Source organism: Nipponia nippon, unplaced genomic scaffold (genome assembly GCF_047370975.1).
Source record: "Nipponia nippon isolate SJK-2023a ecotype South Korea unplaced genomic scaffold, ASM4737097v1 scaffold_33, whole genome shotgun sequence".
Lineage (NCBI taxonomy): Eukaryota > Metazoa > Chordata > Aves > Pelecaniformes > Threskiornithidae > Nipponia > Nipponia nippon.
Window position 1 is genome coordinate 4,518,767 of NW_028262351.1, and position 20,351 is coordinate 4,539,117.

General features: G+C 45.0%; 1 protein-coding gene across 7 annotated transcripts in view; it reads left to right on the top strand.

Annotated features, from left to right (window-relative positions):
- The window catches only part of LOC104016330 (transportin-1), a 110,565-nt gene that overhangs the window by 12,434 nt on the left and 77,780 nt on the right, over nt 1-20,351 (top strand). For all 7 annotated transcript variants that reach the window (XR_015707604.1, XM_087770734.1, XM_087770737.1 and 4 more), the window contains exons 2-3: nt 16,502-16,693; nt 16,834-16,947. Coding sequence is in view for 6 of the 7 variants with exons in the window: in XM_087770734.1 (XP_087626860.1) it covers nt 16,843-16,947 (105 nt within the window). In the remaining variant the exon portion in view is untranslated. The remainder of the gene's footprint in view (nt 1-16,501; nt 16,694-16,833; nt 16,948-20,351) is intronic.

Genomic DNA, 20,351 nt, shown 5'->3' on the forward strand with positions numbered 1-20,351 from the left:
TGAAGGGATTGAGTGCAGCCCTGAGGAGAAGGACTTGGGGGTACTGGTAGATGAAAAGCTGGACATGAGCCGGCAATGTGCACTTGCAGCCCAGAAAGCCAACCGTATCCTGGGCTGCATCAAAAGAAGTGTGGCCAGCAGGTCGAGGGAGGTGATTCTGCCCCTCTATTCTGCTCTCGTGAGACCCCACCTGGAGTACTGCATCCAGCTCTGGAATCCTCAGCACAGGAAGGACATGGATCTGTTGGAGTGGGTCCAGAGGAGGGCCAGAACAATGATCAGAGGGCTGGACCACCTCTGCTATGAGGAAAGGCTGAGAGAGCTGGGGTTGTTCAGCCTGGAGAAGAGAAGGCTGCAGGGAGACCTTATTGCACCCTTTCAGTACTTAAAGGGTGAAGGGAATGAGACACGGACTCCGCATATGAGTTCAGGTGAAGACAAGCGAAGACCCTTTATTTTTACAATCTATCCCTTTTATAATATGATCTAGTGTTCACGAGCAAGCAAAACCCATTTCATTGGCTACTGTCTTACGTCCACGCATCTCTTCAGCGTTACTTATTGCTTCTTCAAGCTGGTGTATGCAAATTCCTCTTTCAGGGATGTATCCAATCTCATCCTTATTTTTCTGCCTCTAAGTTTCACAAACTTGTTTGTAACAAGCCTCAAAGCCACAGCTGCATTCCTGTGAACCTGTAACAAGCCTCAAGGGCACAGCTGCATCTCGTCAAAGTAAAACACAATCTCACTTATTCCTACAAATCCTCCTTTTTGTTTTTTTTAACACAAAAGCTTGTTTAATCATATTCTGTAGCATTTTCTATACCCAAGACACTAGACAAGAAACTATCATTATTATAGTGCAAAATATTAGTAACAAGAAAAAAACCATTTTGATTAGAGACATTATCCACCCGCCAGTTCCACAACTTGTTAGTAAGTAATTAAGCCAATCAAATCCATCACTGACTTGTAATTTGCTAACTTCAAATCTTTGATTGCTTTATGGATTAATTTGGAGTTATCTGATAAGTCATTCCCCATCAGTCTTCTCAGAGTTCAGCGTCTTCTGCTGCTCGTTCTTGTTATCCAATGCAAGAGCCGGTCTTATGCACCTTGCGGGTACCCACTTAGGTCCTACATCTGTTGAGACACAAGCATACCCTCGACCCCAAGTTAGTAGCCGATATGGCCCTTCCCAACACCCAGTATTTAAATTTTTCATCATTACCATCGCCTTCTCCTGTGATATATGTGCCATTCCCGACTCCATAGCTTTAAAATGTTTGACTATGGGTGTGACATCTTCATGTTGAAAAGGCAGCGATAAATGGTTTAGTACATATATAGCTTTTCCTAATCTGTTTTGGGAAGATTCCTGAGCTTCCCCCTCTTTTTGTTTTTGCAATAGAGTTTTTAAGGTTCTCTGTGCACGTTCTATAATAGCTTGCCCTGTGGGGGAATGGGGTATCCCTGTTTTATGAGTGATACCCCATGTGTGGAAAAACTTTTGTGTCGCATGGCTGACATATGCCGGGCCATTATCTGTTTTTATTTCTTTTGGAATACCAAGCGCTGCAAAGGCAGCTCGGAAGTGGCTTTGTACGTGCCGGCTAGTTTCACCTGTCATTGCAGTGGCCCAGATTGCATGGGAGTAGGTATCTATGGAAACGTGAACATATCTCTGCTGACCAAAGTCGGGTACATGAGTCACGTCAGTTTGCCAGAGCTGAAGGGAGGAGAGTCCCCTAGGGTTTGTCGCAAACAATGGGTGAGATGGTTGTTGTTGACAGTCTGGACATGTTTGCACAACGAGTTTTGCATCCCCCATAGAGATTGCAAATTGTTTCACAAGAGCTTTGGCAGATTGGTGGAAAAATTGATGCGATAATTGAGCTTGAGAAAGTGTGTTTGGTACTGGGGTATGTAATGCAATGTTCGTTAGTTAATCGGCTCGTGCATTTCCTTCTGTAAAGAACCCGGGTAAGTTTGTATGGCTTCTAATGTGGATTACACAATAGGGATGTTTTCGTTGTTCTATTAAGAATAATAGCTCCTTAAACTTCAAAACCAAGGCTTCTTTCAGTATATGTTTTAGTTGTGCCCTTTCAATGCGTTGCACAATTCCTACAGCATATAGTGAGTCTGACACAATATTTAGTGGAGTTAGAGGCCATTCTCTAAAAGCCATGGTAATGGCGTGCAACTCGACTAATTGAGGTGAACCCTCAATTTGTTCTATTTTGTGTTGCCATTGACCTTCTTTTTGCCATGTGATGACGGCTTTTCCTGTTTTCCCTGAGCCATCGGTGAACACCGTTTGACCCTTAACCGGTTGCCACTGGTATAGTGGCGCCTCTTCAATTTTTACATCATTATTGTAAAAGGTGAACATTTTATGGGGGGGTGATGAGTATCAATTCTTCCACTAAACCCTGCTAAGGCCATTTGAAGTTCTAGACTATTTTGTAAGCACCAATCTAAGTAGTCCTTTACGACAGGAAGGACAATGAGATGAGGCTCTTCTCCAGCCATTTCTACAATTCGTTCTCTGCCCTTTTTTATCAAGGCGGCGAACATTTCAATACGAGTAGCCAGGGTTTTCGCAGGTTGATGTGGCAAAAACACCCATTCCAACATTATGAGAGGGTCTATTCCTTTGTTCTCCCATTGTCCGATGATTGCTAGAGGCTGTTGTTTTTGGTTGCAGATATATAATTGTATGGGTAAATTTTCAAGTCGTCGGTGACATTGTTGCAGTGAGAGTTTTTCATTTATGATTCTCAGTGCGTTTTTTGCTTCGGTCGTCCATTGGCGTGGTGCGTTAATATCGGTATCTCCTTTAAGTAGCTCAAATAAGGGTGTTAATGTGTAGTTATCAATACCACACTGTGCTCTAATCCAATTTATGTTTCCCAGTAGTTTTTGTACATCATTCAAGGTTTTTGTCTCTGCTGAAATGATCACATTTTGGGGTTGGATACTTTGTTGTAAGATTTTCCACCCAAGATATTTCCATGGTGCTTCCATTTGAATTTTTTCTGGTGCGATTTGCAGTCCTTTGCTTTGCAATGCATATTTTAAAACAGGTAGTGCTTCACGCACCATGGTGTTCGTGGGGCCTGCTAGTAAAATGTCGTCCATATAGTGATAGATATACATTTCCGGGAATTTTAGTCGTACAGGACGTATGGCTTTAGCCACATATGTTTGACAGATTGTTGGAGAATTCTTCATTCCTTGAGGCAGGACAGTCCAGTGGTATCTATCCATTGGCTCGCCTCGGTTAATTTTTGGTACCGAAAACGCAAAACGCGGTGCATCCGTAGGATGTAGTGGGATAGTAAAGAAGCAGTCTTTTAAGTCTACTATGATTATGTCCCAATTTCGGGGTATCATTGTTGGCGAGGGCAAGCCGGGTTGGAGCGCTCCCATTTCTTCCATAGCTTCGTTTATTTGTCTCAAGTCAGGTAGCAGTCGCCATTTTCCACTCTTCTTTTTTATAACAAATACAGGAGAATTCCAGGGGCTGGTTGTAGGAGTGATATGTCCTTGTTGCAGTTGTTCTTTGACCAGTTCTTGAAGGGCAGCGACCTTTTCTTTGGGGAGCGGCCATTGATCTATCCAAATGGGTGTTTCTTTTTTCCAAATAAGTTTCATTGTCGGTCGCTCATCAATGGCCGCTACTGAAAATTTTCAGGGCAATTTAAGGTGAAGCCGCATTGGGACATTACGTCTCGCCCCAACAGGCTCATGGGCAAATTTGTCACATATGGCCGTACAGTAAATGTAGACCCTTCTTGGGTATTGATATTGAGCAGGTGGGTGCTTTGAAAGGTTTGAGAAAGGCCGCCGTCTCCAATCAAGCCCTCTGTGGGGGTGGCTATTAAATCTTCTGATTGAAGAGACAGAAAATGAGAGATAATAACAGGAATATTATTTTCAGACATATTCAGGTAGTTTAACACATACACGGCTTTGCTTAGTCTGTCTGCTGGAGTGGCTCCTGGCATTCCCCCTTTTTGTTTTTGCAGGTTCAATTGTTTGTTGCAAGATTTTCCAGCCCAGATATTTCCAAGGCTCAGTTTTTTGCACTTTTTCAGGGGCTATTTCAAGTCCATATCTGTTTAGAGCTCGTCGTATCTCTTTTTCTTAGTTGTGGGCAATCTCTTTTAAAATGTCCAGTTTTACCACAGGAGAAACATGATTTCTGTACTTTCATTGCGGCGGCAAAAGCTGTAGCTAATGTTTCCATATGATGGGGCATTGACCCCACCTTTTGGGTAGCTTCTATCATATCCATTAAGGAGGGATTTTTTAGAGGCAAAAGCACTTTTTTACAGTCCGTATTCGCATTTTCAAAGGCTAATTTTAAGAGTAGGACCTCTCTTGCTTCTGCATTTTCGATTTGTTTTTCCAAAGCCTCTTTAAGACGATCTAAGAATGAGATATATCCCTCTCCTCTTCCTTGCTTTATTAATGTAAATGATTTTGTCGCTCTTCTGGCATCCGGCACTTTTAGTAATGCCTGTAAAGCAAGGTCTCTGCCTTGTGCTAATATCCCTGGTCGTAATCGTGCCTGTAACGTTGGGTGATTTAACAGCGGATCCCCCATAAGCTGTGGGAGTCCTGCCCCTTGTAAAGGGTCGCCTTGTTGTCGCTGCATATTGATAATTGTGGTGTTTTGGCAGGCGGTACGCCAGGTGCTTTCAAAGATCACCTTTTGCATTGGGGTCAATATAAGATTAGTAAGCGTGCATATATCAAATGGTACTATTTCATTTGTAAATATTCCCCATAGCAGGGATTGTGTAAAAGGAGAACCCAGTCCATGCGCGGCAACTGTTTGTCGTAGATCTTTTAAAACATTACAGCCAAAAGGTTCATGCTCATCGGGGACATTTGCATTGCTGCGTATGATGGGACACGCTATCGCTGAACAAAAAGCTGTATCTCCCGCTTTCAATGCTTGGTGTCTAATCTTTTGCCACCTCGCAGCAGCGGCTGACGCCCCCCATTCCTCGGGCGGCAATTGATTATGGGTTTGTGGAGTATCGGCATTAGAAGCAGTAGAGAAAGGCGGTAAGAGTGCCGACGTGGCAGGGTCTGGGGCAGGTGGGCGGGGAAGTGGAGGGGTACTGATTGCAGGGATCGGAAGGTCTAGCGGAGGTGTTGAAGGCATAGGAGCAGGTGAAGGAGAAAACGGCGCAGAGGGTAGCGGCGGCGCAGGGGGGGTGGCTGCTATTATCTTGTATGCGCACCGGAAACGCGAACCCCGCGGTTTCTCCATCTTTCAGCGCTTCCCTACGGAGCTGCTCCCACCGATCCCGGGGGTCGAAGGCTCGCTCAGGCTGTGGTACAGCCTGCGGCACGGGCGGCTGCATCGGACACGGGGGACAGGACGGAGTGGGTTTCATTGGAATGGAACTTGGGGGAGGCGGTCTGAGTCCTGTTCCCTTGCTTGTTTCACCCAAGTTCTCATTCTTTTCTTTTTCCCCCAAGTCTATAAGAGCTTCCTTGTCTTGGGGCTTGCTTTCACTCAGTTCATCATTCCCTATCTGCGCCGCTTGAGCAACTGCGTTTTGTACCTTTTTTTTTCTTTTTCTTTTTTTTTCTTTTCTTTTTTTTTTTCCAGCTTGCCATTAGCACAAGGTCTCAGTCACTAATCGCCAAGTGGTCATGACTTCGGTGGCGGTGGTGTCCCCTCTGGATGCCGCCTCCCAAATCGTCTACCCTCCTGTTCCCAAGTTTTCACATCAAATACTGCAGAGACTGTAGAGGGAGCCCCTTGTGTTTGTACGAACTTCATTAATAATTTTATTTTATATGCGTCATACTTCACTCCTCGTTTCGCTAATAGCTGCATTAAAAGTTTAACTATAGCTTCTTCTTCAGCTGATATGTTAGCTCCCATGATTACTGCCCAGCTGCTCACCTGTTTCTTAAGGTGATGTGCAGGGATTAAAGCCGCGGTCCTGCCGTCAGCTTGAGTCGTTCAGCTGGGGTTCCCTCCGGACGCTACTTGCAGCGCTGCCTCCTCCGAATCACGTCGGGGTCACCATTTGAAGGGAATGAGACACGGACTCTGCATATGAGTTCAGGCAAAGACAAGCGAAGACCCTTTATTTTTACAATCTATCCCTTTTATAATATGATCTAGTGTTCACGAGCAAGCAAAACCCATTTCATTGGCTACTGTCTTTTGTCCACGCGTCTCTTCAGCGTTACTTATTGGTTCTTCAAGCTGGTGCACGCGAATTCCTCTTTCAGGGATGTATCCAATCTCATCCTTATTTTTCTGCCTCTAAGTTTCACAAACTTGTTTGTAACAAGCCTCAAGGCCACAGCTGCATTCCTGCGAACCTGTAACAAGCCTCAAGGGCACAGCTGCATCTCGTCAAAGTAAAACACAATCTCACGTATTCCTACAAAAGGGGGCTTATAAGAAAGATGGGGACAGACTTTTTAGTAGGGCCAGTAGCTATAGGACAAGGGGTAATGGTTTTAAACTAAAAGAGGGTAGATTCAGACTAGATATAAGGAAGAAATTTTTTACAATGAGGGTAGTGAAACACTGGAACGGGTTGCCCAGAGAGGTCGTAGATGCCCCATCCTTGGAAACACTCAAGGCCAGGCTGGATGGGGCTCTGAGCAACCTGATCTAGTTGTAGATGTCCCTGCCAATTGCAGGGGGGATGGACTAGATGGCCTTTAAAGGTCCTTTCTAACCCAACCCATTCTATAATGATTCTATGATGATTCTGTCTTCTATGATTGTTGGATACATGAGGAGCAGAGCTATTCATTAAATAAAGAAGGAACATACTTCTCTCTGAAGACTGGAATTACAAGCTGTCATGTTATCATGAGTACTATTTTGTCTGCTCAATGGGATTCCACAGTGCAGGCTTTTATGGACATTATCTGCAAAAATATATACTGGTCTTTCACCTTTGGGAAAAGAAACCATGAAACTGTGGACAGTGATGCCGCAACAATGATGAGCCAGAACAGCTCTCTGTTTCTCACAAGCAACAGTCTAGCAGATTTCCTGAGCAGGTGCATTATCATAACTGTAGGTACTCTCAGAAAAACTCCATCATCAAGTTGATATTCCATGAAGAGCAAATCATATTACAGATTTATTTGCGTCTGACATTGAAATGTCCAGTGTTCCAGGAAATTTGAGTTCAGATTCATTACAAGATGTCATACTATGGGATCAATTGCACATGTACACAATTTCTAGTATGATATGCAACATAAGTCAAAACCAATTATAGAGAAAGTTAACATAATTTCTCTTAGTTTCTTCAGATTCTTATTCTACTTGTAGACCTACCAGCCGTAAGGAATGAATGAGAATAGGAAATGAAGGTCAAATAACTGTACCCAAATCTGAAATTATATTATCTGAAAGCCCATACATTTCCTGCTTTGAATGTTGCTAACAAATTGCTCCTTACTGTATTTGGTTTGTGTGGCAAGGTTTTGGTAGTGGGGGGGCTACAGGAGTGGCTTCTGTGCGAAGATGCCAGAAGCCTCCTCCGTGTCCGATGGAGCCAATGCCAGCCAGCTCCAAGACAGACCCGCCACTGGCCAAGACTGAGACAATCAGCAATGGTGGTAGCACCTCTGTGATAACATATTTAAGAAGGGGGAAAAAAAAACCCCACCTGCACACAATTGCAGCTGGAGAGAGGAGCGAGAATATGTGAGAGGAACAACTCTGCAGACACCAAGGACAGTGAAGAAGGAAGGGGAGGAGGTGCTCCAGGAACTGGAGCAGAGATTCCCCTGCAGCCTGTGGTGAAGACCACGGTGAGGCAGGCTGTCCCCCTGCAGCCCGTGGAGGTTAATGGTGGAGCAGATATCCACCTGCAGCCCGTGGAGGACCCCACGCTGGAGCAGGTAGATGCGCCCAAAGGAGGTTGTGACCCTGTGGGAAGCCCGTGCTGGAGTAGGCTCCTGGCAGGACCTGTGGACCCGTGGAGAGAGGGGCCCATGCTGGAGCAGGTTTGCTGGCAGGACTTGTGACCCTGTGGGGGACCCATGCTGGAGCAGTCTGTTCCTGAAGAAGGACTGCACCCCGTGGAAGGGACCCACGTTGGAGCAGTTCATGAAGAACTGTAGCCCGTGGGAAGGACTCACGATGGAGAAGTTTGTGGAGGACTGTCTCCTGTGGGAGGGACCCCATGCTAGAGCAGGGGAAAGAGTGTGAGGAGTCCTCCCCCTGAGGAAGAAGGAGCAGCAGAAACAATGTGTGATGAACTGACCGCAACCCCCATTCCCCATCCCCCTGTGCTGCTCAGGGGGGAGGAGGTGGAGAAATCAGGAGTAAAGTTGAGCCCAGGAAGAAGGGAGGGGTGGGGGGAAGGTGTTTTAGGATTTAGGTTTTATTTTCTCATTACCTTACTCTGGTTGGATTGGTAATAAATTAAACTAATTTCCCCGAGTCGAGTCTGTTTTGCCCGTGATGGTAATTGGTGAATGATCTCTCCCTGTCCTTATCTCGACCCACGAACCTTCAGTTATATTTTCTCTCCCCCTGTCCAGCTGAGGAGGGGGAGTGATAGAGTGGCTTTGGTGGGCACCTGGCATCCAGCCAGGGTCAATCCACCACAGGAAATGAAGGTCAAATAACTGTACCCAAATCTGAAATTATATTATCTGAAAACCCATACATTTGCTGCTTTGAATGTTGCTAACAAATTGCTCCTTACAGGTAGAACAAATTCTTCTATAAAACAAAGTTCTTTTTTAAGATAATCTTAACCATACCAATGAAGCAGATTCTTAGTTTGGTACATTCCACAAAACTTTTTATTTGAGCCCAAGGCTTACCATTGTACATTAGATCATGTCAGATTTGTCTTACATTCCATTAGGTGGATTTCCTGTTGGTACTGTCTTAGTCAGCCTTTTGTCATCCTCTGACATCGAAGAACTCTTAAAAATATTTTTTGTATCCTTAGTTACCAGAAGAGATCCCACTCCTGCATATGGGAACTTAATACTATTTGTGCAAATCTTACGATGAAGTCCTGTGTTCTACTTTTGGGGAATATTCTTTACATAATTTCACTTTTTCAACAGTGAAATTAGTTACTGTTGCATTAGCCAGAAAATAGTAAGCTTACAGCCTCTTATGGATAATATTTTTATATAATTCTCCACAAATATAAAGTAATGTTGAAATCCCATCTTAAAAATATTTTTATAAAGTTTCCTCAGACTTCTGTTTAAAACAATCCATCAATTTACTTGTGTTCTATCATAATAACTAATCAGTTCTGGAAAAGTAGAAAATTAACTTCATAGATGTTTCAGTCATGGACTGAAAAAAAAAAAAAGGAAAATCCTTTCAGACCGTCTTTCCATCTGACTCCTCAGTAACCTCTCCCGTGCTTCACAGGGTCAAACTATCTTCTTCTAAAGACTATTCAAATAAATCATTGTGTAATAAATATTAATCTTGTATTATATGGCTGAACTCAGGAAGACCGCACTAAATGTTTTAGAATGGATTCTTGTTTGATGTGCTGGGTGTGAGGACTACCAGTATTTTTTTAAGTGAAAGCTTAGGGCATGTCTCCAGGCAGAATGCATTGCAAAATAATGCAGTGATAGCTATTCTGCATGAGCTCCTTCGCGTAGACACATTTATTCTGTGTTATAAGAGCTTTTTTCTTCTGATTAGCTTAATGCACATCTCTCAGCCTGAAATAAGAGAGTTTACACAGAGAGCTTACACAGCAGAGGACTTTGGGCTGTTCGGGAGTCTGGTTAACAGAGTCCCTTGGGAAGCAGTCCTGAAGGGCAAAGGAGTCCAGGAAGGCTGGACGTTATTCAAGGAGGAAATCTTAAAGGCGCAGGAGCAGGCCGTCCCCATGTGCCGCAAGTCGAGCAGGCGGGGGAGAAGACCGGCCTGGCTGGACGGAGAGCTTTGGCTAGAACTCAGGAAAAAAAGGAGAGCCTACCGACTTTGGAAGAAGGGGCAGGCGACTCAGGGGGACTACAAGGATGTTGTGAGGATATGCAGGGAGAAGATCAGAAAGGCGAAGGCCCAGCTAGAACTTAAACTGGCCACCGCCGTTAAAGACAACAAAAAAAGTTTTTATAAATATGTCAGTGACAAAAGGAGGGCCAGGGAGAATCTCCCTCCTTTGTTGGATGCAGAAGGTAACCTGGCCACGAAGGATGAGGAGAAGGCAGAGGTACTTAATGCCTTCTTTGCCTCAGTCTTTAATAGTCAAGCTAGTCATCCTCGGATTTTTCAGGCCCCTGAGCTGGGAGATGGAGATAGGACTCAGAGTGAAGTCCCAGTTGTCGAAGAGGTGGCAGTCACTGACCTGCTCCTCCACCTGGATGCGCACAAGTCCATGGGGCCAGATGGGATCCACCCGAGGATACTGAGGGAGCTGGCAGAGGAGCTGGCCAGGCCACTCTCCATTATTTATCAGCAGTCCTGGTCAACTGGGGAGGTCCCGGATGACTGGAAGCTAGCAAACGTGACACCCCTCTACAAGAAGGGTCGGAAGGAGGATCCCAGGAACTACAGGCCTGTCAGCATGACATCGGTGCTGGGGAAGGTCATGGAGCAGGTCATCTTGAGTGCCATTATGCAGCAAGTGTGGGACAACCGAGGGATCAGGCTCAGCCAGCATGGGTTTATGAAAGGGAGATCCTGTTTCACTAACCTGGTCTCCTTCTATGACAAGGTGACCCGCTTAGTGGATGAGGGGAAGGCTGTGGATGTTGTCTGCTTGGACGTTAGTAAGGCCTTTGACACTGTCTCCCACAGCATTCTCCTGGAGAAGCTGGCTGCACACGGCTTGGATGGGTGCACTCTCTGTTGGGTTAAAAACTGGCTGGACGGCTGAGCCCAGAGAGTGGTGGTGAATGGAGCCAAATCCAGTTCGCGACCGGTCACGAGTTGTGTTCCCCAGGGCTCAGTGTTGGGGCCGGTCCTGTTCAACATCTTCATTGATGATCTGGATGAGGGGATCGAGTGCACCCTCAGTAAGTTTGCAGATGACACCAAGTTGGGTGGAAGTGTAAAACTGCTGGAGGGCAGGAATGCCCTGAAGAGGGATCTGGACAGGCTGGATCGATGGGCCGGGGCCAACTGTATGAGATTCAACAAGGCTAAGTGCCGGGTCCTGCACTTGGGTCACAACAACCCCATGCAACGCTACAGGCTGGGGGAGGAGTGGCTGGAGAGCTGCCTGGCGGAAAAGGACCTGGGGGTGTTGGTTGACAGCCACCTGAACATGAGCCAGCAGTGTGCTCAGGTGGCCAAGAAGGCCAATGGCATCCTGGCTTGTATCAAGAATAGTGTGGCCAGCAGGACCAGGGAGGTGATAGTGTCCCTGTATTCGGCACTGGTGAGGCTGCACCTTGAGTACTGTGTTCATTTTTGGGCCCCTCACTACAAGAAGGACATCGAGGTGCTGGAGCGTGTCCAGAGGATGGCAACGAAGTTGGTGAAGGGTCTAGAGCACATGTCTTATGAGGAGCGGCTGAGGGAATTGGGGTTGTTTAGCCTGGAGAAGAGGAGGCTGAGGGGAGACCTTATTGCTCTCTACAACTACCTGAAAGGATGTTGTAGCGAGGTGGGGGTCGGTTTCTTCTCCCTAGTAATGAGTGATAGGACGAGAGGAAACAGCCTCAAGCTGCGCCAGGGGAGGTTTAGGTTAGACATTAGGGAAAAGTTCTTCACCGAGAGGGTGGTCAAGCATTGGAACAGGCTGCCCAGGGAAGTGGTTGAGTCTCCATCCCTGGAGGTATTTAAAGAACGGATAGATACGGTGCTTGAAGACATGGTATAGATGGACTTGGCAGTGATTGATAGGTTAACTGTTGGACTCGATGATCTTAAGGGTCTTTTCCAACCTTGACGATTCTATGATTCTATGATTCTGTTATGGAATATCAGTTATTTCCTCTGTGCATACAAACCTTCTATAATAGAGGTACAGACACACTATAAGCAATCTGCATGGAAACTTGGAAGCCTGGATCTTAGCAGTGGATTGGATGATTGATTCCCGTTATAAAATACCAATATTACAGATAGCAGTGCCTGAATTTTGTGACAAGAAGGAAGGTAGCTCATTAGAATTCTCTCTAAAAGAAAAAAAAATAAATCCAATATTACCAATGTAGTAAAACTAAAGACAGGGGAAAAGTTTCTAAATGAAACTTCAGTGGCTGAAACTGTCTAAAATTCTGAATTTAGAACAAATTTGAGAATTAATTTTGATTAGAGAATAATTATTTGAAATTAGTTTCAAAACTGCTAGCAGTGAGAAGTTGTACTTCCCAAAGGTACAGCTTGGAGGCTATGGCATTTGAGGGATGGGACATCTTCCTACTAGTTCAGATCTCTTTTCTGGCTGGGTGTTGGCAGGGATTTGCACCAGAGTCTCCTGTTTCTCTTTTCAGTGCACTGGAGGGATGGGGAGGGTATTCTGTTATAAGTCTCCTAACTATTTGTGCTGTCTACATTTGTCTTTTAGCTGTCAATTATTATACAGGATGCTGATTAGGAAACAGTTTCTAATCCAAGTTCCTGTTAATATCTGTTTATAATATAATGGAAAACAACTTAACAGGAGAGATTAAAAGACCTAGCACCAAGTACACTGTAATGTGATGGTAAGGATACTTTCCAGAAAAAAATTGGGTTCATCACCCTAGGAAGAAGCAAGAATTGAAGCCTGCCTCGTGCATTCAGAGCTACTGCTCTAACTACTGGATTTTGAATGAGATAGCAGTGCTATATATTTTAGCCATTCCTTGTGTTTCCTTGTATGAAAAATGCCAGAAATGCGTCATTTCAGCCTGATCTAATGGGACATTCTGAGAGAGAAAGGGAAGAGAGTATTGGCAACAAAAACAAAGATAAAAAATTTACTTGTGGGCTCTTTGTGGATACTTGAGTAGAACAAGGCAAGGTTTGTGGAGAAAGAAATAAAGATATAGATTAGTGTGTTTGCTGGGGTTTTTGATAATCTTTTAATATTACGCACTGTTGTGATACCAGTGGATTCTGGATAGTTTGTGACATTTGAAGCTTGGATAATAGAGAAATCAAAGATTAGCCTCAGCAATTTGTACAAGACTCCTGTCTTCAGTCAACATTTGTCTTCTTAACATTTATAGGTACAGTGTTTCAAATTTATTTCTGGTCCATTCTACTGATTGAGTGGGATGAACTAGGCCATCATATGTTTTGATGAGTATCTTTCCTGCTTCTGCCTGGTACTTAGTTTAACATTGATTCCTAATTCCTTTTTACACAAGAAGATTCTTGCTTGAGGGAAACAGGTACTAAGAAACAAAGACAAAGGATATGGAAAGAAAGAATTTCCTCATTTTTTTCAATAATGTTCTTTGCTTTCAATCTGAATTTTTTTCTTGACTCAGTTAAATTTTTTTCCCCTCTCCTGCTTCCTCACAGAATTTAAAGGATTAGAGATGGGTAAGAATAACTTCAAAGTAATGATCAAAAAGAGAAGGTATCCAGCAAGATGAGGTACCTGCTTTGATTTCTATATATGCTAAGTAGTTCCCAGTGGCAAAGGATCCTGTATGGAATCTAAGGAGGAATCTACCCTGGAGGACAATCATCTAAAGCTTTTAGATGTCCCCACTAATTGTAGAGGCTCCCATTCATACTCTGATTTGTAGGCCTTTTTCTCTCTTTTCCACTGCAGAAAGATCTTACCGGGATTTAATTCTGGTCATGTTCATGGAAAGGAAACCTAAGTCACTTTTTCTTTAGTTATGGATCCACGGCCTGCTTCTCTTCCTGCTTTTTCCTGTTCTGTCTCTCAACCTTCCTTTCTTGTTTTCCATATTTAATTTTATTTTTGTCTTATGCACTTGGTTTCCTGATAAAATTAGACAGATGTAATCCTTGTGTCATAATTTCTGAATAGTAACTGTTGAAGCTCTAATCAATTTCAACCAAATTTGACAGTGGGCCAAAAGTCTCAAAGATAATCAAATTTCTACAACCTTCCTGGCAAGGCAGCAGTTAGAGTAATGAGACCAAAATCAGCACTTCCTTGATTTGTCGGACCTCACCTTTCATCTGCTCCATCTGTGCAAGCATCACTATGGAGAGCTCTCCTGCCCATATGGTTGTGAGCCATGAACATAGGTTTTAATGGCCTGGGTCTGGCTAACCCAGATCCTTTGCTTGACACTTTTCTGTACTAGAGGGAAACTAGTGGAGATTCCCACTGCTCACAAAAATCTCATATAAACCTTTGTGCCGGTCCTTTCCTACTAACTGGTGGCAAGCCTTTACTCTCCTACCTTCCTGACTCCATCTTGTAGGTATTTCAGTACGATAAGCTCTCAAGAGGTGTGCTGCATTAGCTGTCTGTCTTCCAAACAGCCCTGTGATAACTATGGCAATTGCTTAAACAGAAGAGGTTAAGAAACATGTCCCGTTTCTTGGCTGTTTTTTTTAAAGCTGGTTTTGTTCTCTCATGTGCTGTGCTGCATACTTCTCTGCTATGTAGCTGTTTCCTGCTTCTTATTCTGGTGTGCATGCTTTCCTGATTCATCAAGTACCCTCTTTCACTGTCCTCATTATCCAGATATGTAGATATTATAAGTACAGTGCCCATCTTACTAGTTGCCTATGATGGTTCCCTTTGCTGTTTTGCTGGAGACTGTGTTGTGGGTACTAGTTCTGGCTCCTTCAAGAGTGGTGGCTCACAGTAATAGAAGGAAAGTTGGCTCAGGACATTTCTTAGCACCTGAGACTGGACAGCTGACTAACTTAAATACTGATTTAATTGAAAACATTGGGGAGGCGAGATGAAGAGCCACACAGCAAATTCCCTGGGCCACACCATTAGGAACCACTAATGTTCCCTGTCCTCGATGCCTCTGAACAGTTGTTAAGGCTGTGATGTGCAGCATGTGCGTGGCACTCATATTGAGTACTGTGCTGCAGCAGAGGAAGCAGAAAGTGAAACTAGTTTTCGGTTAAATTGAGATGTAAGCAGGATGATTACAAACACAATGACTAAAAATAAGATTGTAAAAAGCTAAGGAATTACTGTTTTTCATTTTCATATTTTAGACCAGTTTTAAGCAGTGTATGTTCTTATTTTGCCCAGTAGCATATATATAATATATATAAAATAGCTATATATATATAATATGTATGTAATGCATGTGTATTTATATATATAAAAGCATTAATGGCATGAAGTGTAACAAGAACGAATGCTGGATTCTGAACCTGGGATGGAGTAACACCGGGCACAAATATAGACCGGGAGAGGAGTGGCTGGAGAGCAGCCCTGCAGAAAGGGATCTGGGGATGTTGGTTGGCAGCAGGCTCAATAGGAGTCAGCAGCGTGCCCTGGCAGCCAAGAGGGCAAACTGCATCCTGGGGTGCATCAAACACAGTATAACCAGCCGGTCAAAAGAGGTGATGGTCCCGCTGTATTCAGCGTTGGTGCGGCCTCACCTAGAGTACTGTGTGCAGTTCTGGGCCCCACCATTTAAGAAGGATGTGAAGGTCCTTGAATGCATCCAGAGGAGGGCAACAAAGCCAGTGAAAGGGCTGGAAGGCATGTCCTATGAGGAGCAGCTAAGGACTCTGGGTTTGTCTAGTTTGGAGAAAAGGAGGCTGAGGGGCGACCTCATTGCTCTCTACAGCTTCCTGAGGAGGGGAAGTGGAGAGGGAGGTGCTGATCTCTTCTCCCTGGGATCCAGTGACAGGGCGCATGGGAATGGTTCAAAGCTGCATCAGGGGAGGTTCAGACTGGACATTAGGAAGCATTTCTTTACCAAGAGGGTGGTCGAACACTGGAACAGGCTTCCTAGAGAGGTGGTCGATGCCCCATGCCTGTCAGTGTTTAAGAGGCATTTGGACAGTGCCCTTAATAACATGCTTTAACTTTTGGTCAGCCCTGAATTGGTCAGGCAGTTGGACTAGATGATCGTTGTAGGTCCCTTCCAACTGAACTATTCTATTCTATTCTATATACACAAAAATTCCTAATTTTGACCTGAGATTTCCTCTGATATATTTTGCAGCTAAGGATAAGATACACCAGGTATTCAAAGTAGTTTCTTTTGAGTTTCTTTCCCTCCTTCTTGTATAGTTGGTCCTATTTCCTCTTTACACGTGAAATTGAGAACTTATGAAATCTATACAGCATTAAAACAAATCACATAGAAGTAAAGCAGACGGCAAAGCAGGTACCCCGTTCCTAACTCCTGGGTCTGCATTCGCATCCCGGCTTTTGCTCCGTGGGCAGCAGCCTCCTAGGTCGCTGCCAGACACTGCGGGTGCGCGGCCGCAGCTGTCCCGAGGAGGCCGGGCTGGGGCTCCGCTTCGCCCCTCGCTTGTCGGAGCTGCTGGAGCTTTCTCTCTGTTTTCCGGTGTTGGGGGGGAGGGGCTGTTGAGGAGGCGCTCCGTTTTCCGCCGCCTGGGATTGAGGGGCTCGTGTTTTGTCGCCCCCAGGTTCCTGACGGTGTGGGACGCACTGGGGAAAGGCTGACAGCAGCGCCGGCGGGCCCGAGGCGGCTCGGGCGAGCGGAGGCGTGCCCGGCGCTAGGACCCAGGAAGACGCGAGGCGGCTCTTAGGGCCAGATTGCAAATTCGCTGTGACTCAGTCCGCTTGGTGCGGTGTACAGCGGGTGGCGGCAGGAGCAGGTCAGTGTTGTCCGTCTGTGGGGTCGGGCTTGGTGGGGTGCGTGGGTGAGAGCGGGTCGTGCGCAGCTCCTTTGCTCGCTTCCCCCCGCCTGGGGCCTGCTACGTCGCTAACCGAGGCCGCTTGTTTGGTTTTTTTGCAGCAAGCCAAGATGGAGTATGAGTGGAAGCCTGATGAACAGGGGCTTCAGCAGATCCTGCAGCTGCTCAAGGAGTCCCAGTCCCCGGACACCATCACGCAGAGAGCCGTGCAACAAGTATCCTTGGTCGAGGCCTACGCCGCGCGGGCGGGTGGGGCGCGCAGGCAGAGCGGGGCCGCGGCGGCCCGGGCGAACGTGGGGGAGGCCGGGGGCGCCGGGTGGGGGCAGCGCAGCCACAGGCCGGCGCTGCGGCAGGCGGCGGCTGCCGGGTCTGCCCGGGGAGACGCCACAGCGAGCGCTGTGGGCCGAGCCTCCGCCAGAGCGGGTGGCTGTGGCGCGGCATTTGAACCGCCGAGGCGGCCTGTGGGCCGCGGGGCCGCCTTCCCCTGCCGGGAGCCCGGGCACCTGTTGCGAGCCTGGAGCCAAGGTTCGTTTTTTTTCTTTTTAAAGCCCTGGCGTGGCTGCTTCGGTATCTGCTGCTTTCCCAGGTTACCCCACGCTGGGCCGCTGCCAGCGCCCAGCCCTCAGCCGCGGCAGGAGTGCAACCCTCGCCGTGGTGGATCCTGCCGAGAGGGCTGGAGCGGGGGGGCCGCTGCCTGCCGGGCTGAGTTAGCGGTGCGGTGCAGGGTACCCGTCGCTCCTGCGGCAAAGCGGGGGTGAGCAGGAGCTTCCTAAACTAATCCGGCGCTGGGATTCAAGGCGAAAGCTGTAGCTGATGGGAGGAGTGTCCCTGGTGGAGCCGCATGTTCTCGTTGGCCTGTTGGCTCTGACACTGCATTTTGCTACGTTGTGAGGATGTTTCTGCTTGCCTAGAATCCTGAGCCTGAAATACTGCTCGTTACACTCTTTGCATTTCACGAGAAGGGGGAAATCTACCATATATGGCTTCTTGTGCAGCTTTGCAGTGCATTTTATGTTAGTGTTGTGGATTGATGGTTTGTTGTTTGGGTATCGTGTGGTTGTGTCTGTCCTGTGTCCCGTCCGTTCCCCCCCCCCCCCCCCCCAGTCTCTCTTGATCGCAGAAGTGATGAAATAGCAAGGTTTTAAGACTGAGAGAGGAAAATTTTACATTAAGACTAATAGAAGCATAAGTCTTGAAAAATAAAGCTCTCGTCTACTGTCTTCTATTCTTTGAGCTAACTATATAAGTGCTTTAAAATATCTAGAAGTCCTGAAAGGATATCCTCCTATGAAGGATATGAGTTTAGCATCTTGATCCCTTTTTATTTAAGGCATTTGCTTGAAGGTCTTCACAGAAAGAAACAGAATTCATTTATGTAGGTAAGAAAATATATATATATATATATATATATATATGTTATTTTAGGAGTTTAGCTTGAAGGCAAGTTTGCTTGGCTTCTAGGCTTTCCTAACAGATGCGGTCAAACTTTGGAAGGCTTCTGTTCTTATTTGAAAGGGGAAGGTAGTTTTCATCTTGTTCTTGTAGCCATATTTCAGATTCTTAAGATGCTATTGCTTCCTTTGAAAAATACTATACAGAAGTAGCTAAGTGTTCTGATAATGCCCCAAACTTAAACAGGTGCTCTTCTTCAGTATTTCAAATACAAAAGTGTTTATAGCAACAGTGTTTATAGTGTAGCTTTCATGTAAAATTACATTTTAAAGCTCTGCTTCAAATAACTTAATGGCATCTGGTTTGTTTTTTGAAAAATAGCAGTGTATGTGCAGGATGGGCAATATAAGTGATGCTGTCTGTCTTGAAGATGAGTAGAAATTTACTGAACAAAACTGCTGTTAACTGATGTTTGAAATTCTTCTAAAATGGCAGTGGTAACTTCCTGCTGTGCTGAAATACCTGTGCTTGCAAGGAGGTCCTCATATGTTGGCCTGTAAAGGTTAGATAAGCAGCACATTTTTACCATTGTATTATCAGTTTGGGAAAATGTTCTAATACAACTGGACAGGCCATGTCCTATAATTAAAACAAAAAAGTGTCCTTTGAGACTGTTTCCACAAAAATTTGTGATGGCTGTTGTAGTGAGGAATACTACTTAGTAGCATGTCCAAGTAGGATGGTGATTAATGGTTTCAAATTTAAAGTACTCTCAGTCCATAATTTTTTAAATAAGATTATCAGTGGATTGACTCTCTCATGCTCTTTATGACACGGTTTTGGCATATTTAGGCGTTTAGAACTCAAACATAACAAAGTGAGGAGCACAGGTTAGCCAAAACCCTTTATTAACAAAGTTATGAATTAGTAAGGCTTTCAAACATTTTTAAAATGAAGATATAGATGTTTCTTGGAGTAAAAAAGAAAAAATTAAAGTGGGTGAAGAAATTTATAAGAAAATATGGCCTATAAGCTATTCTTTGATTCCTAGACTGATTAGGTGTTTTCTAATTAATTTTATATTTAATACTGCTCTTTCAGTTCTTTCTGCTTGCTTCTGCTGCTGCTTAGTTCAGCCATTGGAATTCACAGTTGTTAGTAATGTTCGGCTGACTGTTTTGGTGATTATGTTTCTGAAGCTTAGAGAAGAAGAAAAAAATTTTGAAATGTGCTACCCTACTTCTTGGCTGTTCCTGAAAGAGCTCTTTGGCATGGCACCTTTGACAACAATCTTTGGATGTGTGTTAGTTTCTAGGGGCCATGTAGAATGTTCTGTATTACTTTCACTTGCTGTGACCATCTTCATGTTTACATTTCATCTCCTGTGTATTTCACAGCAAAGGAGCTTGTGGCTGTGATAAGTACACTTTGCTCTCTTATTAAGTGGAAAGAGGGCAAGTTTCTCTAGCAAAGTTACTAGTTGATGCAAGCAGCCTAGAAAACTTGATTTTTAGATGCTTAAGTTTGTGACTGAGACACCAGCTGTTGGTCATTGGAAGGACCATCAATGTCCTAACATAGAGACATTTGGCTAAGTTTTAGTGACTTTGAATATTTAGAGATTTAGCTATACAGCAAGTAAAGTAACTGCCTATGAAGCAAATAATCTTACTTCTGAAAATCTTTTTTTGTTAAATGTCCTGATTGTTTCTGTTGTGGTTTAACCCCAGCCAGCAACTAAGCACCACGCAGCCGCTCACTCACTCCCCCTTCCCCGGTGGGAAGGGGGAGAGAATCGGAAGAGTAAAAGTGAGAAAACTCGTGGGTTGAGATAAGAACAGTTTAATAATTGAACTAAAATAAAGTAAAATAATAGTAGTAGTAATAATAATAATATACAAAGCAAGTGATGCACGATGCAATTGCTCACCACCTGCTGATTAATGCCCAGCCTGTCCCCGAGCAGTGGTCCCCCCTTCCTGGCCAACTCCCCCCAGCTTATTTACTGAGCATGATGTCATATGGTATGGAATAGCCCTTTGGCCAGTCTGGGTCAGCTGTCCTGGCTGTGCCCCCTCCCCAGCTTCTTGTGTACTTGGCAGAGCATGGGAAGCTGAAAAGTCCTTGACTACAATAAACAGTGCTCAGCAACAACTAAAACATCAGTGTGTTATCAACATTATTCTCATCCTAAATCCAAACCACAGCAGTATACCAGCTACTGAGA